The 24,242-nt window shown below is 38.4% G+C and overlaps 1 protein-coding gene across 1 annotated transcript in view; it reads right to left on the reverse strand.

Annotated features, from left to right (window-relative positions):
- Window positions 1-5,191: 5,191 nt before the first annotated feature.
- ror1 (receptor tyrosine kinase-like orphan receptor 1) overlaps window positions 5,192-24,242 on the reverse strand; it is a 119,953-nt gene continuing 100,902 nt past the window's right edge. The window contains exons 5-12 of the mRNA XM_042007125.1: window positions 18,070-18,197; window positions 16,635-16,952; window positions 16,160-16,405; window positions 15,459-15,667; window positions 12,110-12,289; window positions 11,175-11,402; window positions 10,028-10,392; window positions 5,192-8,484 (exon numbers count right to left, since the gene is read on the reverse strand). Of these exons, the coding sequence (XP_041863059.1) occupies window positions 7,785-8,484; window positions 10,028-10,392; window positions 11,175-11,402; window positions 12,110-12,289; window positions 15,459-15,667; window positions 16,160-16,405; window positions 16,635-16,952; window positions 18,070-18,197 (2,374 nt within the window). The 3' untranslated portion in view covers window positions 5,192-7,784. The remainder of the gene's footprint in view (window positions 8,485-10,027; window positions 10,393-11,174; window positions 11,403-12,109; window positions 12,290-15,458; window positions 15,668-16,159; window positions 16,406-16,634; window positions 16,953-18,069; window positions 18,198-24,242) is intronic.

Consider the following 24,242-nt stretch of genomic DNA (forward strand, 5'->3'; position numbering starts at 1 on the left):
CACTGCAAGCCTCTGTAAATAACTCTTTATTCATAAAATGTGTACCCCCTCATGAGATATGTATCTCTTGAACTCTAATCGAAGTGTGTTCACATGCAGCACACCTCCAATTCAACAAAACATGTGGTTTTTCAATGCATTTAAATTTAATTAGGTCATTCTATGTTCTCTCTTTTCTGGTTTGACTAAACAATCACATTTACTCAAAGCATTCAAGGTAATATTGTAAAGATTGAAAGAGTGATGTTGATTTGTTTGCAAGCACAGCAACAGTTTTTATATTTTATGATGTTAAAAGAAATGACAAATCTAATGTATTCATGCAGAGAACCTCTAGCCTCTGCTTAAATTTTTCCCCTCATAGAGGGTTGCCCAAAGGGAAGCATTTAGGTTTGTCTGTTAAAGATAGCATTGTGTAGTTGAGTAGTTTTATGTGACATTGCCTAACTTACTACAGAGAGGACAATACAAAATATTCTACATAGCATTCATGTTTATTTATTACAATCACACCTCTAATTTTCTGTCAGTTGAGCAATGCAGATATCTCATCTACTGCATACCAGTCCAGCCAGCCATAACAATATCCTACAATATTCATTTTTTTTCTATGCCTCATAAGCAAATAGTACAGCAACAAAGAACTGCCCCTTCTGTTTGTTTTGGATCAGTATGGTTTACAATACCCATCCTATCCTATGGAGTGGTGCAGCATCTTAGGGACACTTCTTGCTGTCCACTATTAGGTGTTCTTGGGACAGCCTCCTTTTTGCTTTCCATTGGTCTATATAATCCATTGATACAATGGAGGTCACCACGTTTGTGCCAATGGAGTACTAGGCCAAAGAAACCTGTAAGACAAGAAAATGAATGTGAATCTGTGTCCAGATGCCGGTCCATTGTTTTCCTCCCATCTTTCCCACTCTGAGGCTATATGAGTATCTGTCTGAAAAAGAAGAGGACTTTAAGATAGTCACGGGCAAAGTTCAACAATGAGTTTCTGATGTCATAGACACCGTTAGCACAGCACCTCAGCACTGCAGTAGATAGAGTTACTGACAGGAAGCCAAGGATCGGAGATGTGATTGATTTTTAGTCATGCTGACTTCATGGCTACATTTTATGTAGTATTAGCATTAAATTAAGTCAGATTTCAGTCAAAGTTATTATTATTGTTAGATGTCTCATTTTAAATGTCAGTATTTTGATAAACATGAATATTTTAGCATCAACAAACACAAAAAAGCACCTGTTTTGCAGGTCAAAGAAAAACAAGAATTATGAAGAAGATATAATTAGCATGACACAGGGAAATAACAAAGCAGACTTCACAATACATACCAGCTCTGTCAAAGCCCCAAGGGAAATTAAACTAGGCACTGATAGTTCACTTGACAGCATTCAAAGGCTTCACTTCTCTTCTCCTCTTCAAGGTCAGCATGTAGCAGCACAGACAGCAGAGGTCAAGCGCCTGTCAGCCCTTCAACAAAAACAGCTCATGTTCCCCAACAATCAGTGGCTTGTTAGAGGCTTCCAGAGCTGCCATGACAGACTGAGGCAATGGTGAAACTGTATCCCTTTAACTTCTCCCTCCCTGCAGCCCATCTTCTCAGTCATTGCATTGTCAAAGAGGCTTACATTCATTAAAACCTGGAGTCTGTTGGTGATGTAGAAGCAGCTCTTCTACATCTCATACCTCATGTGCTTCATTGATGAGTATAAGATGAATACATTAGTGTCTTTTTTATTGTTATTAGTTATTAGTCAGGCCCTTTGATTCTCTGATGTACTGTACATGTTGACTCAAAAAAGTCCTCACTGATAAGCCGATATACATTTTATCAAGTTGATCTCTTTATGCTGTTTTTCTAAGCCACATATAAACCCAATCAGACATCTACTGCATTTTACCTGGATCCTTCTTTGAGCCAAAGGCACATCCATTTTCATCCCCATGGCTCTTCTTTACCTTCAAAGGCCATTACAACCCATTACATCCTGAACTCAATAGGCCTAATGAGGCTTTTTTAGCAGAGTGCCCTCAAGGCTCGTCTGTCATCTGTGAAGAGGGAGTGGTCGTCCTCAGTTACGCGGTCAGGCTTAAGGAAGTGGCCGCTTCTGCTATGAACCAGAAGCGTTTTATCATTGGGACAGGACACACCCATCCCCACTCATGATTTAGACAGTGGGTCTGGTATGTTTAAGTCTGTCTAGTGGTGGTGGAAAGAAACTTGATCTGTGTCTAAGGAGAATTTTGATTGACCATATCAACCTATTTGAACTTTTATCTGAGCATTTTTTTTACCAGCTGCTGTTAAGATAAACATTTTAGTTTAATTTAGCCTTTTCATTTCCATGCTGAGATTCACTTTTTTTTTCTTGTTTTTTTTTTTCTTTCTTTCAATGTTGGATGTCAACTGGACAGATGTAGATATTCTGCCACTTTGCACACATTTTTAGCAGTTCTTTGCTGAAGGAGTTGGCTCAAAATTTCTCTTCATAATACCCCAAATAATGTGCTGTTGAATTCAAACTAAGTGACATAATCATGTAGATTCTATTTTTTTCTTTTTGCACTTCAGAAAAATTCTTATGTGAAAGATTTTCTTTGTCCCATGAATCTTTGCAGTTGGTTGAGGAAGTATTAGGGCTAAAAAAAAAACAGAACATGCTAATTAATGAACACTATGTTGAAATTTTTTTTTTTAAGAAATGGAATAAAAAATTTGGATAAAAAAGATGTTTTGATATGTATCAGAAGCTGCTCCTGCTGCAACTTTATGTGGAAGAGCAATGTAGAGTTTAAAGTACTATATTATTAAGAAAAAGCTTTACAGTTATTAGCAATCTTGATGCATAATGAGCTGTTTTCTTTATGTATTCAATTGGTTTAAAGTAGACGTTAGAAAAATAGTGTACTTTTCAATAAATTTGGATTTTTGACGGTTAACAGCTTGAACGACCTACCTTTTTAACTTTTTAAATTTTATTTAAAACCTGTATTTATCTATTCACATTCTTTTTAAGTTGATTTGTTCTTGTTTTTAATTTTGAACTCCAGAGTTTTTCTCATGGGGATCCTCCACACCAGTGGCTTTGCCTGCTTAGTCTGCAGAGTTGTTGCTACGGTGATCACCCTTGTCTGGGTGTGTGTGAAAGAGATTATAATGAGGTGTGTGTTTTTAAATTGCTGTTATATACTATTGTGTGTGAAGGCTCTTTAAACAATCAAAATAAAATATTTTTATTGTGCAAAGCACTTTCTGTTGCATTTTGCATGAAAAGTGCTTTATAAATAAAATTTGATTTGATTTTTGCACATCTGAAAAAAGGTCAGTTTTTTTTGTCAAATCTGCCATGCAGAAGAATTTATCTGTAAATCAGAAGCTATGAAAGAACTATTTGTAGGGAGTGGTAATCCAGTGAGTGAGTGAAGGAAGTCTTTAGTCTGGCTTTAAGGAAATAATAATAATAAAAAATAAGTGTTACAAAAACTCCTCCTCAAAGTAAAACACATCCACTCATTTTTAGGGCTTTGTAAATACCTGGGTTACACTGTTCATCTTAAACCCAGTCTAGCTGTCATACACAGGGTTTGATCATTAAAAAAACATTAGCATATCTCATTACCAGACTCATAGATTGAAAAGAACTGCTACTAAAACATTGTTAATACAAAAGAGGATGTAACCTCAGAAATGATCTGGAATAAACTGCTGTTAGAGAAAACCGCTACACAGACGTTGTTAAGAGATCACCCAAATGAATGGCGTAAGTGAATTCACTTATTCTTTCATTATTCTCCTAATTTATGTTAGAGTAACAGGCATTATTATATAACCTTGAGTGATTTATAATACCATAGTTTTCATTGTACAGAGGTTTAATTTCTTTAAATTGTGCTGTAAATAGACAGGATTTTAAAAGGCTGAAGCTTCACACCTGTGTACACAGACAGGTGGTGAACAGGGAAAACTGTCTATGTAAGATCACTAGAGAGAGGTGGTTCTTTGTATAACACTGTGATGGAGACCCAGGAGGGCTGAAATGTTGGTATGAAGTGTGATGGAAAGTGATGCTTAGCAAGATCTGTGTGTGTCTGTTTGTTCTTAACAGTAAATAGCAGAAGTGTCTTCTTGTGGATATTTTCACATTCATAGATTAAATAAATGTAAACAACTTAATTGATAAAGAAAAGTCATCTGTTGTATCCCTTTTTCAGACCTTTGGAAAGCTGTTCAACAGCTTGATGTCAGGAAGGGTGGGTCTCATATTCTTGTGTACTTAAGATTTTTCTTTGACCAACAAAAACACACAGCTGAGACAACAAAAAAGCAGTACACAAGTGCATGCAAGCATCAGTGCTGAATGTGAAAGTCAAATGCCTTCCATGAAGTCAGCCACACTCAGTCTCAGACAGGATCTTGGCCTCTCACATCAGCACAGATGTTGGTTTCTATCAGCTACAGCTGCCTTCTGTCTTCCCCGTCATCTCCCTTACCCTCCCTCCTTTTACTTTTTATCTGGCAGCACTTGCAAGAATGGCAAATGGCTTTGTCCTTGCCTTGGGAAAAACTGCATCTAAAATTTCCAGAGCACTGCGCCTCTAATGAAGAAGTCACGGAGATTCATTGCTCTGCTTCTGTTATCCACAGAAGAAATTAAGACAATAAGTTAATGGTTTCATGACACATCTGTATCACTGCCAACATTGGTTTTGGTTTGTTTTTTTCATGTCTATTATAAACATTTTAGCTTTTTTTTTTTTTTTTTTAGCATTTTAGCAGATTCGCAAAACAATGAACTAGAGCAAGAAACATCAAAAGATGCCTCTTCTTGCATGCCAAACTAGGGCTAAATTGACAAGTCTCAAATTCAATATATACTATGTGAATGATAAGATAGAATATAAAAAAAGAACGAGTATCTTTACTGGTAAAATGTGCTGAAAATGAATAAAAACAAAAAGATAGGTAAAGCCGAGCAGTTGTAGCTAAACTCATGTCCAGGTTTTTGGTTGCCTCTACATGTAAATGGCACCACCTTGTGGTCAAGAGTCATCATTGCATCACTAATTTCAGATAAACAACAAAAGGTGGAAATTTGGTGGCGCCCAGTGGATTCCCATTGCTATTACAAATCTGTGTCCAACTTAAAAAGAAAAGACAATAATCAGATAATTGCCAAGAAATTAACCAAACATCATCATTTAATAAATGATTTTTGCAATACAAAACATCTGTGCAAAAATATTCAGACAAAATACAAAGACAAGGCATCTCTTGGTCAAAATGAATGTAAACCTTCTGTAATGGGGACTCTTCTTGAATTATACATTTATTTGAACATTGTCTTGAAAAAAAGATCTAGAATAAAACAAAAAAGGCACACGTTTTTTAGTCAAATGCATGAATACCTAGTACATGATTAAGATTCACAGTCTTGTGTACAAGTGGTTTTTGCTCTGCTATTTAGTAATTGTACATCCTTTATGTGCTGGAAGTCATGTGAGAAAAAAAACTTTAGGCAGCTCAGACTGCTTTAAAACAAAAAACAAACAAAAAAAACTTGGAAGAACAGGGGAAAAAGACAGCTGTGAAAAAAATTGCTGGTTGAAAAATAAACTTCAGGTATTTAAATTGACTGGATTTGACTCAAGAAACAAAATTCCTTCTGAAGATGAAAACAAGGGCTTCCTCTTCATCCCCATTTGGTTTTTCTAATGAGGATATTCAACCAGAGTTTTTAATCATTTATCTGATTTATAAAGTGAAGGTGATGATTTGAGCTGCTGTGTTTATCCACTGACAACAGGAACCCTGTAGATCTTTAAAGATGGATAAACCATCTACATTCTACCACACACTCAGCGAAAGGCTGCAGGGGAACTTATGAGTTATATCTGATGTGTGTGAGAAATACAGCTGAATTACAGCATTATAGTCAGTGACAACATGGTGCAGCACACACACACACACAACCAAGAGCACTTCTGTGACCATTAAAATCCTGTTGATTGTTCATTAAACAAGTGCCGAACAATTTTTTTTCTGATTTTCGTTTTTACAATTAAACTTTAAGATCAAAATTAAGATCACAAACAATTATTTTACTCCTGTTTTGGTGGCCCTTTTATTGTTAGAAGAATCTCACATTTAGCATCTAATCAATGTCATGACCAAAAACTAACTGAAAAGACAGTTTATCTTTTACCAAACACACACACTTCTTCATTTTTAAAAAAGGAGTCAACACAACCAACTTGAACTGACTGCTTTGATGCTTTATGCTGTACATTTTGACAAATAAATATAACGATAAGCAAAGACTTGCATGGATGAACTATGCTGGTTGTTTTTGTGCTTTTCTGAGTGTTTTCTCTGCTCCTTACCTAGATCCCCTACATGTTAATACAGTTACCACCAGGTGTTACTGAAATATCGATAGAGTTGAGTAAAAGTTGCATCCATAAATCTCTCAGCACATATCACAATCTGTGAAATAAATCCTCTTTTAGGAAAAACTTTCTTTTTTCAGGCACAAAACACACACATTTAAGGACATCCAACAAGATTTTTTACTGTACACGGCTGAGACTTGAAGTACCACTGTAACCATATCAGATAAGAAATGGTGTTTTCTGTATTATACTGATAAACAAAACATAAAGACAAGCGCTAAGGACAAAATCTTTTAAGTCCATCTCCAAAATAAAACTGACTCCAGATCTTATTTGTTGGGTGAAATGCCTTCCCTGAGACCTGTTCAGTTTTAAAGTTAAATGGTGAATCTGATGGGAAAATAAGGAAAACGATAAGGAGCTTATTGTCCAATGAGAAAAAGTCCTGGGTTCTCTGATTGGGCAGGTTTGAGGATAGTTTGAACAGACAGAGATGCCTGTGTACCTGTTGGTGAAGTCTCAAGATAGTCATGTTGAGGTTGCAGAGGAAAAACAAAAACAAAAACAAACAGAAACAAAAGAAAAACATTCAGCTGTCATTTTCAAATGGATTTTGTCTGAAAATGAAGATGCACTCTCCCAGATCTCAGCATATGCTGTTGCCATTAACATCTGCAGCCCGTCCGAGTTCATATGAAATGATAGCATTTAGCTGTTAGCTGTCTGGCAAAACAGCTAAATCAAACAAACTGAAGAGCATTTCTGGACTTTAAAGGGCAGAATATCATACCTGTATACTTTAAGAAGCTCAGGACCAATCTTCTAACACAACCCACCTGTTGCTCCTATTCTTGCTTGACTGGCTATCTGATATTTTTGTTAGTACATATATAAAGGAGCAAGTCACAGCATCGCTGAAAGGCACCTAAAGGTGGTCTCATAAATGAGGAATCCTGTGTTTAAGTCTATTAATGGGCACAGGAACTCTTTATCAAGAAACCATTTTATAAGGACACAGGGTGGGATTGCTACTTCTTCACCTTTAACGTTTTTTCTTAAAAAAGTTCCTTTGAATATATATTTATGTATTTCATTCATTCACTCAGGACTTAGGTACCATATTTACAAAGGTTAAAATAACATTTTCAAATCGTGATAGTAAGTACACTTGCTTTAAACAGTAAGGCATTACAAAGTCAGACAGCTGTTTATAATACTTGTGTAGCTGTGACAGAGGTCTTGCATACCTAGATGTATGTACAAGCCTGCTTCTGTTGGGTCGCAATATGACCAAAGTACAACTGTGATACTGGCTCCCCGGCTTAGAGACGAAACTTCTCAGATAAGTGTCCAGAGAAGGGAGAGTGAGCATTCTGCCGTCCATCTACAGGTTTGCGGTGATCACTGAGTCGTTGTACATCAGTGTGTCAGAGTCAGGAGTGAGCAGAGCTGATGTTTGTGACACGTGGTCCAGCTGTGCCCCCCCTTTCTGGGAAAGTTGTCCATACATCTGAGCCTGCCCTCCTCCGCTTCCTGGCATGATACAGTGGGAAAGCAGCGGTGTGTTGGCCTCATGGTTGGAGCCTGAGGTGGAGGGCACACCACTGACGTGACCCGTGCTGGTGGAGCCGCTGGCACTGCTGGGTGAGCGGCTTTTGGGAGGTGGCAGGTGATGTTGGATTACTCTAGTGGGTGGAGCCGGGGGTGCAAAATGAGCTGGAAAGGCTGCGTATCCTGGTGGGATGGGGTATCCGTTGACAGGGATAAAGCGCTGGTGGGTTTGGGTTACAGCCATAGGCGTCCAGGCTGGAATTGGAGCCATTTGCCCTGGCGCGGGAATAGCCTGAGCTGGATAGAGGTAGCCTGCAGCAGCGGCAGCAGCATAACGAGGGTTGCTGAGGTTGCTAACAGGGCTAGCGCTGAGGGAGGTGGTCTGAGTGGTGGCGTTGCCTCCTCCAGAAGGTGTGCTGGAGCTGGCATGGGATGACAGCCCCTCCCAGGCTCGCAGGCGGGCATGGATGTCCTTGAAGCGCGGTCGGCGTGCTGGTCCTTCCTGCCAACACTCAGTCATCAAACCATAAAATCTGGAAGATGGCAGAATGACACAGTCATCATTTACTGCAACTGTTATGTTTTTGTAAATTAAACTTGATGATCAAAAAAAAATAAATGAAAAATTTTAAGATTTTGGGTTTCTCATTTCCAAAGATTCTCTCCAAAATACAAATTTAGAGGTGATATAAGTAGCTATTAATAAACAGATAATGCTTTATTTGAAAGTTTGATGAGGAATTTATTAAATTTAGAGACTGTTTGAAACACTTTTTCAGATGATGAGCAAGATGTGAACAAAATCTTTTTATATTGACTGGCCAAAAAAAAAAAAAAAAAAAGTCACCACCTGGATTTAACTAAGCAAATAGGTATCCTCCCATTAGATAAATACTGCGTTGGAGATTATCTTTCAGCTGGCACCAAGTTATTTAATCCCAACTAATGCAATGAGTAGCTTCTCATTTCTTAAACAGTCATGCTGAAACACACATCCCATGGTAGTGGAAAAGAAGTTAGTTTGTTTCAGAAGGGTCAAATCAATAACATGCATTAAGCAGAGAAAACATCTAAGAAGATGCAGAAAATACTAAAATTGGGTTGTAAAAAACTCTCCAATGTATTACTAAAATGTACTACTAAAAACTGGAAGGACAGTTGGGAACAGTAGAACTCAGGGCTATGTTTAATAGTGAAAATAAGAACATTTCCACTTGAACAATGTGAAGGAACTCAAGAGATTGGGACTCAACAGCTGTGTAGCCAAAAGAAAACCACTAATCAGTGAGGCTAACTGGAGAAAACAAGGCTTCAATTTGCTAGGGAGCATAAAGACTGAACTCTGCAGCAATGGAAGAAGGTCATGTGGTCTGATGAGTCCAGATTTACCCTGTTCCAGAATGATGGGTTCTGCAGCACACATGGCTCACACACTTTCATTCAGGTCAGCTGGTACCTGAATATACTGAATGAGCAGGTTATTCCATCAATGCATTTTTTCTTCCCTGATGGCCATATACCAAGATGACAATGCCAGGATTCATCAGGCTCAAATTGTGAAAGAGTGGTTCAGGGAGCATGAGATATTATTTTCACACATGGACTGGCCACCACAGAATCCAACCCTGAACCCCACTGAGAATCTTTGGAATGTGCTGGAGAAGGCTTTGTGTAGTGGTTAGACTCTCCCATCATCAATACAAGATATTGGTGAAAAAGTATTGCAGCAGTGGATGGAAAAAAGATCTTGTGACATTGCAGATGCTTATCGAAACAATGCCGTAATCAAAGCTAAAGGTGGTCCAATGAATTCTTAGAGTGTGTGACCTTTTCTTTTTGGTGGTGACTTCTTTTTTTGGCCCAGCATTACATTATGAACATATCCGCACTATCACTGAACAAGTGGAAGGCAACATACAGTTCAGATGACATGAAGCAGCAACTTTCATTAGCAGGCACACATTCCAAAATGTCCTGAGATTCAACAGAAAATGAGGATACAGTAGCTGTTTACTTTGTAACACCAAGTGAGAAGTAAGAGTTACTACCTTTGCATAACAAACTACTGCAACATACCTTGGTGGGCAGTCCTCTGGGCAGGGCAACAGTTGCCTCTTTCTCACCATCTCCATAACTTCCTGGTTGGAAAATCCGTAGTAGGGCTGCAAACCGTAGCTGAAGACCTCCCACAGCACCACTCCAAACGACCAGATGTCCGAGTCTGTGGTGAACTTGCCGTAGGCTATTGTCTCAGGGGGCATCCAGCGAATAGGCAGCAGAGTTTTGGGCTGGATGCAGTAGTAGTCAGAGGAGTAGATCTCTCTTGAGAGACCCAGGTCTGATATCTTTACGTGAAGCTGTTCACCCACTAAAATGTTCCGAGCTGCAAGGTCTTTATGGATGTAGAAGTGACTGGCCAAATACTCCATCCCTGCAGCCACCTATTTATGATTATGAGAAGGAAAGAACCAAAATTAATCAAGCAAGGAAAGGAGCTACAAGAAGATGAAAACTGATGTTAAACTGAAACAGTCATCATAATTACAGTTTAAATTTTAAAGGCAGCAAGTGTACAGTATTTGTCTCTTGTTACTAAGTACTATATATTTATATTTTGTTAAACTGATACAATTTTCCAGTTGTTTTGAAAATTATTCAAACATATAAATCTCTCAGTAAACATCTGTGAACCACAACTGTGAAACAATAAATTGTCTGTTACTTTATAATGAAATATACTTTATTTATCCCTGAAGAAAATGATAGTTTAATCAATAACTTTGTTCAGTTTCCTTAATTTACCAGCTCATATTAATAGCTTCACCCACTGTATGAGTAAGTTTGCCTTTGAACTGTGACGAACTGTTAACTCTGCTTCTTATCCATCTGATGACCTCGTCTCCTTCACCTGTCCAGATCTTATGTTGTCCTATCCGTCTTTTACACTCTTCAGCTCCTCTGATTATCTAGTTTTCTTCTGTTCCAGTCCTGCTCATACAAAGTCCTGCTCAAAATATACATTCCTGCTGTCTGGAAATGGCGCCAGCCACCACACCACTGTACATATGCGCTCAGACTTAACCTGGTCAGATGTTTTCTATAACAGTGGCATTACATACACAACTGTGCGTGATACACTGGATTTAGATGGATTGGTTTTATGTAATTCTAACTCTAGAGGATGTAAATAGGAATCTATGCATTGAAAGATGTCAGATCCTACCTGTGTGGCCATGTGCAGAAAGTCGCCATGATCCAAGGTGGATTTTACTGTGCCGTCTTCATCACTGCTACAGCCAACATCAGAGTGTGGTGAACGCATTATGAGGAACTCGTGAAGATCCCCATTTGGCAGAAACTCAAACAGCATACACACCGGCTGCTCCTGGGTCACCACACCCAGCAGGCACACCACGTTGGGGTGCTGCAGCTCGGAAAGCACCGCAATCTCCTTTATGAAAGCAAAATAAATTATGGTGAGTTTAGCGCGTCATTAGACTAAATTTTCTAGAGACTCAAGTAGTTAATGCATAAACTAAATCCAACTTGAGTTTCTTAAAGCTAATCTGCAACTGCTTTTCATTAGTTTCATTCAAAACATTTTTGTTGCAGCGTCACTTTAAGAGCCAGCACCTCAGGCCCACCTTATTTTTTTCAAAATGGAAAGTGAGAATAATGTTTTAAACAAGTCATCTGTTCAATCTGCCTCAACATCTAAATTTATCGGGACAACCTGTCAGCAGTTATTCTTTATTTTTGGAAGTATTTCCACAGAACTCAGCTACAGTCCAGTGATTTCTAGCCATAAGCGGTCTCCAGCCATTATATTTCCACATTTACCTACTGTGGAAATATAACAACACAAGCCCCAAATCTTGTGGAGAGAGAGTGTGTGTGTGTGTTCTTTCCATTGAGAATTTAGCCTCTTTTAGTTTATGAAAGTAGGTTATATTAGTAATGTTATTCTTCATTGACCCACACTAAATCAACAAAAGGGACCTCCAGAAATTACATCACATCACAGCTACTGTACAGGTTGTTGCTTATTTTTTTCAATATGTATAGACTATCTATGACTTTGATAGTTGCCCACTTAGCAATGACATTAAACTGAATGTAAACTAACTAAATGTTTGGAGGCATCAAACCATTCTGTACCTGTTGGAAGTCTCCCCACTGCTGAACATTGGAAACATCTTTCAGAGTCTTTATAGCCACAAGCTGGGCCTGGTCCATGCCTGGCAGGTACAGGTGACCCTTGTAGATTTTCCCCAAAGGGCACTCTCCAAGTTCCTCCATGAAACGTACTGCTGACAGGGGAAGCTCTTTGGCTTTACTCTGCAGAGTTAAAAAGTACAAAAAACAGAAACAGCAACATTAATGGGCAGAAAAGATGGGTCAGAAAACTGTGACTATTATTTTTTTTTACAGGTCAATTTCTTACAATTATCCTTGTACAAAAAAGAGAAATGAAGACAACAGGTTAGTCTGCTTTTAATTCAATACACGCACATTGCCTAACATTGCACCAAAAACAATTTTAAGTTGTAAAATAAAGTAAAACTATAGTCTAGAGAATTGATAATTGTCATAATCAAACTCAGTCCATTACATCAGCTCTGAAAAACTCCTTTACAACGTTGGAAAGCAATGGGGGAAAATTGTGAAATCTGGCAACAACATTTTTAGCTTAAAAAAACATTTGGCTCTCATGTTAAGCAGCATTTAGGATCAGATAATAAAGTGAAGTAAGTAAGTAAAATGTAGCATGAATTGCAGAATTTTTTATATGTGTATGCATATTTCCAGTTCAATTCACATGAACTACTTCTGTTACGTTTACATCTAGCTTCCACATGACTAGTACAAAAAAATAAAAATCCAGTTGTGACACAGAAACAGAGATGGACAACCATTTTCCTTTATGACTGAGTTTTATTATTCACAGTGTGCTGCCATGATTCACCATATCCATATTGAATAGTGGATGGATTACCTTACCCCTAAGACTGATGCTATGAAGAGGACAGTATCCTATAGGTCAGTTGTGTTGTGGAACAGTCTTCCACGTGAGGCTAAGGTTATTCATAGAAAGGCTGGTTTTAAAGAGAGACAAATGTATTTGTTACCAACACCTTAACATTCTTCCTCATCCTGATTGAGTGAGGTTGGGTCATGTGATATGTGACTCGTATTGTGTTTTCCTTTATTTTTAGAAAATAAGTATCTTCTATGTATTCTTATGTATATATATTTATTTCTACGTATTATCATCTGTGTAGTATTCTATTTCATATTATTCTATGTATTATTATGTCTATATTTCTATGTATTATCTTTTATGTGTTATTTTATGTATTAATTTCCATGTACTTTCTAATTTTTTAGAGACTATAATGCTTGTCTAGCTGATGTCTGGTATCAGTTAATGGGGATCCTTTTAAATTAACACTTAAAAAATATCCTTGTTATATGACCCTTTTCTGTATGTTTTGATTTTGGTTTAGAGCTTGATTACTCTACAGAACAGGCTTTCAGAATGGATGCTGCCTTTGTTTTAAATCTTGCATGCCTGCTGAGAAGAACTCCGACTGGGAGAAGGGTTATTTTTTTAAAACAAATCATTTTAACAGGGCTAAGTTTCATGATGCAGTTGCATTTGATCATGTGTACACACTAATTAAAGATGAATTCAAACTATTATTTCTGTACTTAAAGATCTGTTATAATGAACACCAATGGAGTCTAATATGTGTGTGTGTGGGAACTCTGTGGTTGTGTTCAGGAGAAGATAAAAAGCGAGGAAAGGCTGGCAGAGATTTTCAGATTCCAGGAACTCTAAGATGAATAATGAAATTCTTCTGTGAGCAGGACACACACACACACACACACACACATGGGGCGGTGAGCTATGAGGGGGGTGTGAGTGTGTGCTGAATATTATGAGATTCACAGATGTTTTCAGTTATGGGTTTGTTTCACCCTCTTCTTTCCTCCCCACACCCAAAAACCCTTAGATCCTCTTCACACCACCACAGGTTTCTGTGCATGTATACACATGTGTCTCTAAGTGGATTGTTACACACTGTGGCCCTTTCATGACCCTGAAAAAAAGCCTGCTGGGCAGCAGTGTAATTCTAACCCCAGAAAAAGTTGTAGATAATGGAAATAGGAAAGAAAGACACTTCCACAACTTGGAAAAATATACCTGAATATATAAGGATTTACTGCTCATTACAAGGGAGTTTAAAAGACTGGAAATCCTCATTTATTTCAAATTATCTTGTAGATTATTAGCATTTAGCCATTTGATTCATGGATTGAAAAATGAGCCGAAAGCTACACATCTGCAAAGGTATTACCAGTTTTAGGAGAGCTTATGTACTTTGATATGTCTGGACCACATTTCAGGTCTTGTATAATTTCATAACGGCATGCTTGTCATTCTGGAAAAACTGGCCTCAAACTCCTGTAAGCTTGACTTATTACAGGTATATTCATCATCTAAACACAACGAGGAGAGTCTCACTTTTTAGGTTAGAGAAACCCTTGTCTCCATCCAAAAAAAAAACAAAACCTAAATAAAACAGCAATATTAATGGATTCTGACATTCCTCTGACATTTGGTGGTTCTCCCTACAGTTGTTGATGGTAATATTATACACAGTACCTTGAGCATCAGCTCTGTTATGCCCAAGCAGACATGCTGTCGAGATAATCCCACACCCTCTACCTTAACCACTAAAAGTTATGTGGAAAAAGATAAACAGACACGATACAACTGAGTGTGCAACCTTGAAGGAAACATGATACAGATTCTAATGTGAGCTATGTGTTGGCTGGGAGCGCAGGAGCCCAATAATCTGCATTACAAAGAGGCTCTGTGAAAAAGGGAGGGGGTGAAGAGGGAGAAAAAAGTAGTAGAGGGATGGAGTGAGAGACATAAACAGGGCAACCCAAAAAAGATGGATTAAGTGAAAGCAGGAGTGCAAGGGAGAGGTGTGGAAAAAAAAGATACAGTGGGAGAGAAATAAACAGAGGAAAAGAGCTGCAGTTGAACATTCCTGATCCTGCTGAGACCCGATGATAGAGATCTGAAGCTTCGCCTGAGACAGGTCACTTCCACACACTCGCCCCTGCAACCCCAGCATGCTGCGATGTATCCCAGTTAACACACAGCGTGCTGTTCTAGTGTTTTGACTCCTACAGTCTGCTCTCAGGACTTGTATAGAGAAACAGAAAAAGGGTGCTTATTTAAGGGCTGACCTGACTGAAACTAAAGCTGCATTTTGTCCAAAAGCAGCAGGTACTTTCAAGGAACCAAAAAGATTATTATAAGGAAGACTGTGATGTGTCTAATCTAACCAAGCTGAAACTTTCAGTGCTTGCATTGTATTTTCTGATATTTTTTTAATCTCCCTTTTTAAATGAAAGAAGGTATAAAAAGTTCCAACATCTACTCCTCCTGAACACAGTATAGTGTATGGTGACTTGGTTGCATGCAAACCTTTGGTTTGTATGCCGTTGTGAGCATGGACATCTCCACGTTTTGTCCTCGGACCGGTTTGGGTGGCCGTGGTGCGGGAGGCCTGGAGGACTTCTGGTTGTTACGGCAAACACAAATGAAGAAGAAAAGCAAAGCGATGGCTAATGGGATCGCCACACTGGGAACCAGGATGTACAAGATCTCCATGTTGCTGCCACCAGGCTTATGGTCTACGGAGAAAAAGGAATATGAGCATTGCAGGTTATTTTATCACTACACTGTACACTATTAGCGTTGTTCAACCAACTACGAGCCCAACTATTACAATCACAATGTTACACTCCACAACTTTCATATGCACATATGGTCATCTTCAGAAATTTGTGCCTTCTACTGTCTGTCTGTACATCAAAGGTCTGCAAGTTTTATGGCCAAATTATGCGAAGAATTTCCTTCTACAAAAAGGGAAGCTATTTAGCTTCCTGAAGGCCTCATTTGTAGTTCAGACTTTTCTTCCTTTACTTGATTACAACAAAACAGAATGGGTTTTTTGAGACGGGGACTTTAAAGACTCAGGAGCTAAGATAAGCGTTTAGTATCATACAGTATAATATACTATTATTAATCTTTTTTATCAAAGCACTGAAACCTATTAAAATAGACACAATATAGAATTGTGTATATGTAACTTTAAAAATTATATTAAAAAGTTTAAGTTGTACCACAGATGGGAATGTCGCAGAGCTCCATTTCGACCCTTTCATCAAGTGTGAAACACCAGGGGGCTTTGTGCTTGTTCCCTGGATTTCGGCAGTACGAGTGACCCCCATTCAGTTCTGGGTAGTGGATGGCCAGAAAGGTGTGGCTGTGAGGATACTGGGAGTTCCACGGCTGACACTGACGCCCTGACTTAGTCATGCTGATCGTCCCTCTGTAGTCTGTCCCGCTGTTGTTGTAACATTTGTGATCTGTGGGAAAAAAGTGAATGTATATTATTTGTGCAAAGCCAACAGACGGTCATTTAGCTGCTTATGTGGTAGATGTTTTACCTCAGGACATACAAGATCATGTCAATGTGTAATCAATGTTAAAATGTAAGATTGGAGATGGCTATTAGGAGAAGATGTGGAAAAAAGAGCTTTTCTAAACAGCGTTTCATTGTAAAACCGCAGCAGTGAACAAGATAACAGGCCTTACTCTTGTTAATGGGCTCAGCCATGGGAATCCCGATCCTCAAACAGTTGGCAGCCTCTGGGCTGTCGGAGGCAGCCAAGTCCTCACAATTTGGCAGTTTTAGTCTCTTCAGTATAAGTGGGTTTGAGCGGGCGATGATGTACTCTGTCTTGCACAAATCGTTCTCCAGGATCTCACATTCATCTTTACAAAGCTCCCGAGGTTTGTCGGTACCTGAGCTGCGGTCACATGTGGGGAAGGCAAAATGGCAAAGAGATGGGATGGCAAACTGGGAGCAACGATCAGACAAATGATTGGATGTTCCGATCATGGTGAAGGCAGCTGGGAACAAGAATGGAGAAATTTGTTGGAGATAGAAAGAAAGAAAAAAACAAACACTCTTTCTCTTTAAATGACATGGTCAGCCATTTAAATCTAAGAATTTAGAATCTAAATGTTGCTAGAGGAATTGCTTCAGAATTTTACAAGAGCATCTTGTTTTTGCAAACAATTTCTCCTTCGACTACCTGCGCTCTCAATGAACCAAATACAGACTGATGATGAAAACTGTAGTTTTAAATGCATGACTCATAGCTGTATAGTTACTGCACACACATGCTTTTCTTTGGTTGTCATTATCAGTGTCACCTCGCCAACTATGTGCCAAGTGGTGAAGAGGACAGGCAAGTAATGAGAGGGTAAGTGAATCTGGCTGCGATCCAAATATTTCTACAGCACATATTGCTTGAATAAAATGATCATAAAGATCAATAAAGGTAACATTAAATTCAAATGCTAAATATGAATGCACTGCCTGTAACATTCATGATTTACATTCCTCCTGCAAGCTTATTATGATTCTGTGGCAGCATAAATCTTCAGAACCACTCGTCCTTGATGTTTCCGATTAGAGTCTGGGTCCATGGGGCCCTTTATCCCTGAACCTTTCAGGGGATAAGGTGACAGCTGCACGGATGTAATCAATAATGTTTGCATTTAGCTGACCTCTGAAGACATACGCACGCAAACACACAAAACAAAAACAGAAGCGGAGACGCGCTCATTTATAACAGAATGAAAGTGTGTGGGCCATGTGTGCTCCATGCAGATTTGAAAGCATGCTGAACTTCCTCTGAACTCCGATGTCCAACTACATTTCTTCTGCATAATGATACAGGATGAAGAAAGAAATTGGAGAAGATTTTAAGTTATTTAGGAAATGCAGAGTGGCTACTTTAATGAAGGTGCTTCATCAATTAAATAAGTAAGTAAAATAGGAGGCTGAAGATGGTTGAACTGGTGAATTCATTTGATAAAAGTAGAATGTGTTTAACAATGTTCATAAAATGCATCCGCATGTAGTTTTAAGTCTGAATCTGTCCAGTATAAACAAATATTTTGTCTTTTCAGTGAGAAACTTGAATCCACTCAAACTGCTTTGCAAACATATTTTTCTCACCTGTGATCTGGGTCTCAATCTCACCCTGCATTTGCAGCGAGTCGACAAAGATGCTGCGGTTACCGATGAAGCGAGCGCAGGCTATCCCTCTGTATGGCTGACAGAATCCCTCCTCATCAAATTCCTCTCTGGCAGGAAACAGAGACAAGAGGAAGACAAGTTTGAACTATACAAACACATTAAACACATCCTTCAGTGTCACTTGTTCAATTAGAGGAACAGATATGAAAATTCTGCAGTACACAGAAAACACCACTAGATGTCACTCTGTTTAAAATTATTACACAAAACCAGCTAGTTATGATTTGATGGGGAAAGGCTGTTTCTTGTTGTTGCCTTTGTTTGGCTTAAGACAAGCCAAAGATCTAAAACACACACACAAATTAGAGTTCACAGCCCAGATGTAAACCACATTAGGAATTAAATATGTCAGAGTTTTCCTTTTATGGCAGAGAAATGTCAGTGTTTTGTAATTTAAAAGAAGTTTACACCAGTATTCAACTTTGACTTAATTCAGAGTTTAATACAACAACTTTTTTGCCATATTTAAATCCATACACCCAACTCTCCGTCATACTCACTGTGCCTCAATCTCTCACCTTTCTTGTTCTATATATACACACACACACACAAACCACACGCCCACTAGCAGGCTATTTGCTCAGTGTGAGATCATTCAGTCATGTGCTTTAAGTCATGCCATATGGGGACTTTAAGACCAAGCAAAACCACAATATATAGTACAGGGGAGTACGTGATGCCACTTCGCATATACACACATTATTGGCTGATGTAAAGTACATCCTCACGCTTTAGACACCGAAGCTCGAGTAATAGCAAACAGAAGCACAAGTGACCAGATTGTAAAGTTTTGGAAAATACATTAAATTATATAGTGGATAGATGCCGTCTTCGGCTATGATGGTTTGAATTCAATAAAAAATACCCATTAAACATTTTGACTGTAATAAAATTCTATTCTAAATAATATTGCAATGGAAATATCTTGTTAATTTAACCAAGAGATCTATATTATTTCTATAATTCACTCTTGCTTCCACATTACAAACCCACTGCTTCACGTCTTGCAGGCTAAAGCTTTATATTCCACTCTGTCCTGCTGCCTTTGCTGATGACGCTCACATAGTTTACAAGAGACGTAACAGTGTGTGAATTAAACCAATTACTACTCCACAAAATGTAAAACTGCACTTTTAAGATGTATCTGCAAACAAGGTGACAAAGCTTCAGACAAGCACATGCAAATGCATGAGCACAATCACACAAAACACACACAGAGCCTCAGTGACATCAAGGGTGTGTAAGTTTGGTGTGAGTCAGGGGTCATTAGGTTCCCTTTCTCTGAGGAGTGTTAAGTGACTGAAGGGCCAAGGTCAGCTACCCCCTATCCCTGACTGTGCACATCTAAATGGATTTTCCAGACATGGACACAAATGCACACAAGACTATAAAGTAGTGGTCTGCATACTGTCAATTCCACACATATATCTTTAAGTTACACTGAATGTAGATTTAAGCAGATGTTATGTTTAGAATATGTTATTTCCAACTAAAATATGGATAGTATAAGTCATTTCATGTTGTGGTGTGCCTGCAGAAGGATTAGCACCCCTTCATTAAGCCACAACCTCTAAAACTGCTTCATCTTCAAATATTTTTCCTTTAGTAAAAAGCTCAGTCTCTAGGTGTCCACTGACAGAACCAGTAGATTAATTTGAGGGATTGATGATTTATTGGGTCATTGCCATTCTCAACGTGATGAGCCAAAATATGAAAAAAACAGCTGGAGCATGAGAAAACACAAATACAGCATAAGGAATGAGGGCTGGAGTGTGTCCAGGCAGCTCAGAGGTTAGTGCGTCACAGAGGATGGTGGACACACTAACATGAAGCCACACACAGACAAGTAAATGACAAGGGAGAGGAGACGATCCACCACAATTCAGCCAGATCGCCGTGGGTAAATTATAACTGTCCGAACGCCCTCAAGTGAACCAGCTCAGCCAGAATCACGAATCGCCCTCCACTGCTCTCTATTTTATTTCTTTCCTTCTTTTTCCAAATTAACTTAGATTCATAGCTCTGCCTAAAAAGCACAATAAAATGTCTTTTAGTGACTTGTAACAAAAAAGAGGAAAACAAATCTAAGAATCACAATGAGACATCTGAGGTTTTGCATCCATTTATTTTTTTGTGTTTCAAAGTATGCATGCAAGCTGTCCCAGGCAAGGAGAGCCAAGCGAAGTTGCTATTTGTGTAAACAGTGGATAGCTACTTGGGCCTTTTATTTTACACACTAACACCACGAGCCTTCTGTGTAATGTTTTATAACATTTAATTATAAGAAAAGATTTCTCCACCAAGACTAGATATATAATGCAGATATAAAACAAAAACTGAACCTTAAAACACAACCTATGTAAACAAGGTATCAAGGCGACTGATGACCCAAGTAGATTTTTCCACTCTTTTTATGTATACAGAGATGAGCTTGTTATGCTCCTTGCTTTGCTCCTTTTTAACTGCATCAGCTGGTCGTGATACTGCATTAAGCATTTGCTCTGCAGGGAAACATGTAAGACTGAAAGCAAAACATATGCTTTATCAAAAGGGTTCAACCATTATCAAAATTCAGTGATGATGTTATACTTGTGTTGACCTTGTGAATCGAAAATGTTGCGAGCATTGTTTCAGTATGTTGCTTCAGGATGCCAAAAGTCACATTACACCAATAACCAAGGCCTCAGGATTTTGAAGGGGTTGGGCTTGTTGATGTTTACATGCTTTAGAAAAGGGTTTAAATTCCTTGCAATGTTATAAATACAGTAATAGAATCACTATCCCAGCTGAACAAGCACCCTTTTCTCCTACTTTTCCCACTTAAAAACACAGATTTAAGTGTAAAGTAGTAAACCAACTGAACACACAAAGGGAAAACCTTAAGAAAAAGCATTAAACGAGACAAACACCCAAAAAAGGCTCGAAACAGAAAAAAAAGTAAACCAAAACCCAAAGACCATGATGCTGATATTTAATGCCTTAACTTAACAAGATGGTTTATATGTCTCAAGGTAAGAAAACAGCAAGCAAAACAAAAGTAAAGTTAAATGAAAGAAAGTATACTATAAACTGAGTTAGCCTCCAAATAACAATTTTTTTACCTCTCCATGTAATTAAATACTCATGTCCTAAGACTTTGATTAAATGCTGTGAAGTTGTATCAATTTATACGAAGAAAAGAAGACGGTATGTCCAAAAACACAATTCTATACATTACGTTTTATAATCATTTCACCATTGACATGAAACTGGACCGACTTATTGTATTAGGAAATATGTGCACATGCCTGAACATAAAAGCTTATACACCAGAAACTGATTAGAAGATTTATTGGGCCAATTTTAGGTGTCCTCTGATGGATGCTTGACAAAAATATTTCTGACTGTATAAACACAGATGTATCAATATAATCACACAGGTACAGCTTTGATCTCCGAGACATGGATTAATGGTCGATGACAAATTTAATGTTGGCAGCAAAGAGAGTTTACAGTTGAGAAGGTGGCTGGAAGAATCGACTCTGCACTTGATCATCTTCAGGGAAAAGTTGAATTCAGCATCAAAGCCGCAACAACTGGGTTCCTTTAAACTCATAGTCGATCAAAATGTCAGGTCTTCCTTTTTTCACTCTCCCTGAAGGAATAGCCAGAACTTATATGTCACCTCTGCTTTAGGTTTTCTACAAATATATATTTCTTTTTAAGCAGCCATTAAAAAAAACAGCTGGATAGGAACATTTTCTAATTTCTTTTGCAATTCCTGTTAGTTGCTTTTCAGTTCTTTTAGCTGATCAAACACACCATAAGACTTAGCCTTTTGGCAGAGCTTGTGCCAAGTTTTGTGTCCAAGTTCTCCAGCTGAACTCGAGTCTGTTTCTGTGGCATTATGGTGAGACTTGAAAGCCTGTGGATGAGGCGAATTTGAAACATTTCAAACAATGACAAAGAAAAAAAAAACATTAAATATTTATAAAAACTCCTTAAAAAGTGTGGGAGACTTCTGTAGCATCCACCCTGTTTATGACATACAAAGCTTTGTTGAGTCTCTACTTGGGTTTAGGATTTGATTATGGCTGACAACTTTAGGAAGTCAACTTTCTCATCAAGGATCTGTGGGCTGTGATGATGGGTTTGTATTTTAGGGCTCAAGGGATGTGAAACTCAACGCTCTTTGTTGAAGGGAAATATAGAAAGGATGGGATTTAACAGTGAGGACCCAAGGGGGCGGATCCTGATGACATTTTAGATTTCAGGGTTTAATTTCCAGGAGCTGCTGTGGGTGCTGAGTGAAGAGGAGATGAGCTGCAGGCAGCATGAGCTCACAGCTGTTGGATCCTGATTGGGGATGCCCCTAAACATGTGTAAAAATACTTTATGATTTTAACTCTCTGGTTTCACTGAAAAACTGATAATTACTTTCTGAAACACTTTAATAGAGTTCAGAAAGTGAATCTTGATCAGAGTGGCAATGTGTGTCCCTAAATAACTGACCCCATTGTTTCCATGTTTTGAGTTGCCAATTACTCTCAAGCAAGGCGAAAATGTCACATTCTTACTTTGATCGAGTTATTTTTAGGTGCATGTCTGTGCATATGAGATGGTGTTTGCATTAGAGAAAATGTGTTCAGCAACAAAACGAAGAAACTTGTGGGTCTGGAAAGGAACAGATAAGAAGATAAGAAGAGGAAAACAACAATTAAATCATTTTTACAATCCTGAAAGGTACCAAGAAATAAGTACTTGCCTACTATTTAATTTAGGTGATGTGAACGTCCTCTTTGTTTAGTTTTATTTATGAATTGCCTAAACTTATACACATATTTTGCAACAACCAACAATTGCAGGGTAGTGATTCATATTCAGCTGCTGGTGTGGTTGCACTGTGCAAAGAAATCTCAGTGACAGGGAGCCAAAACGGCCACCAGAGGCTGAGGTTGCCTGGGATCTGAGGCTGCCGGTGGCCCATGACCACACTGGAAATGAAGAGCGAGTGAGGGCAACTGAGGCTTTGCATTAGGACACAATAGAGAAAGAGAAGGCCCTCTGGGTCCTCATGTTACTGCAGCTCACTGACAGCAACAATGGAGGCTTCTGTCAGAGAAAAGGAGCAAACTAAGAAAGCAGGGAAGCAAGAACAGGCATAAGGGATGGATTTGAAGTGGAAAGTTTTCTTCTTATTTTAAATTCTGGGAAAAAAAGGGTCATGTCTGATGGACAGCTCTGAGGTAGGAATCCTTCAGAAATCATAGTTTTAGTTTTATTATTGCTATAAGAATGTCCAGTTTGACTAAAATATTCATCAGTTTTGAGTTTTATCAGGTGCTGAAACTCTGTAGAAGTTTAATAAGACTTTGTGGGAAGGAAAAGTTATTGCAGCATCAAATGCATAAAAATTAAAGAGAAAAGACACAAATATGGCTTGACATCATGACTCAGACTGACATCATTCAAACGAATGAGGAGGATACATTTTTTAAAACTATAATAAGTCAGAACCTATCTATATGGTGGTAATCTCTGATCTTGATAAATGTGCAGTTGTTGCATCTCTTTTAAATAAGCACATGTTTTGTTTTGGCTGCCAGGAATGTAAAATGCGTCACCTCAAGTGAGTCTGTGGTATTTTCCCAGAAAGGCTGTAGCAGGCACTGGGGGGGCTGCAGCTGTAAGGCAAAATCTTTATTGAAACAGCCTTTAGAGGAATTACTCTGGTAAACTTTTATTTATGTTAACACTTCACTTAATGTAACTTAAATGCTGATCTAATCTAAAATATTGAACAAAATGACTTCCAGACACTGATACTGGTGTTTGATGTGTTGAAGTGAAGAATTTGTTTGAAGACAATTACTTTGCCAGATAGTTATGAGTGTGGATAAAGCTGAAGGCTTTTAATAACAGGGTTACCACATACATGGTAACTCTACATTTGTTCCGTCACTCCTCACAAAACTCCTGACCTGGTGACATCACTTTCCCCGAGGACTGCAGAGAATCAGAGTGTGGGCGTGGGTGGGTTTGGGGAGTAAAGGTGTCAGTCAGCCTGCCAATTAGGAATGGAGGCAATGTGTTTCTTAAAAAGGAAAAAAAGG

The sequence above is a fragment of the Melanotaenia boesemani genome, chromosome 14 (genome assembly GCF_017639745.1).
Source record: "Melanotaenia boesemani isolate fMelBoe1 chromosome 14, fMelBoe1.pri, whole genome shotgun sequence".
In the NCBI taxonomy this organism is placed as follows: Eukaryota; Metazoa; Chordata; class Actinopteri; order Atheriniformes; family Melanotaeniidae; genus Melanotaenia; species Melanotaenia boesemani.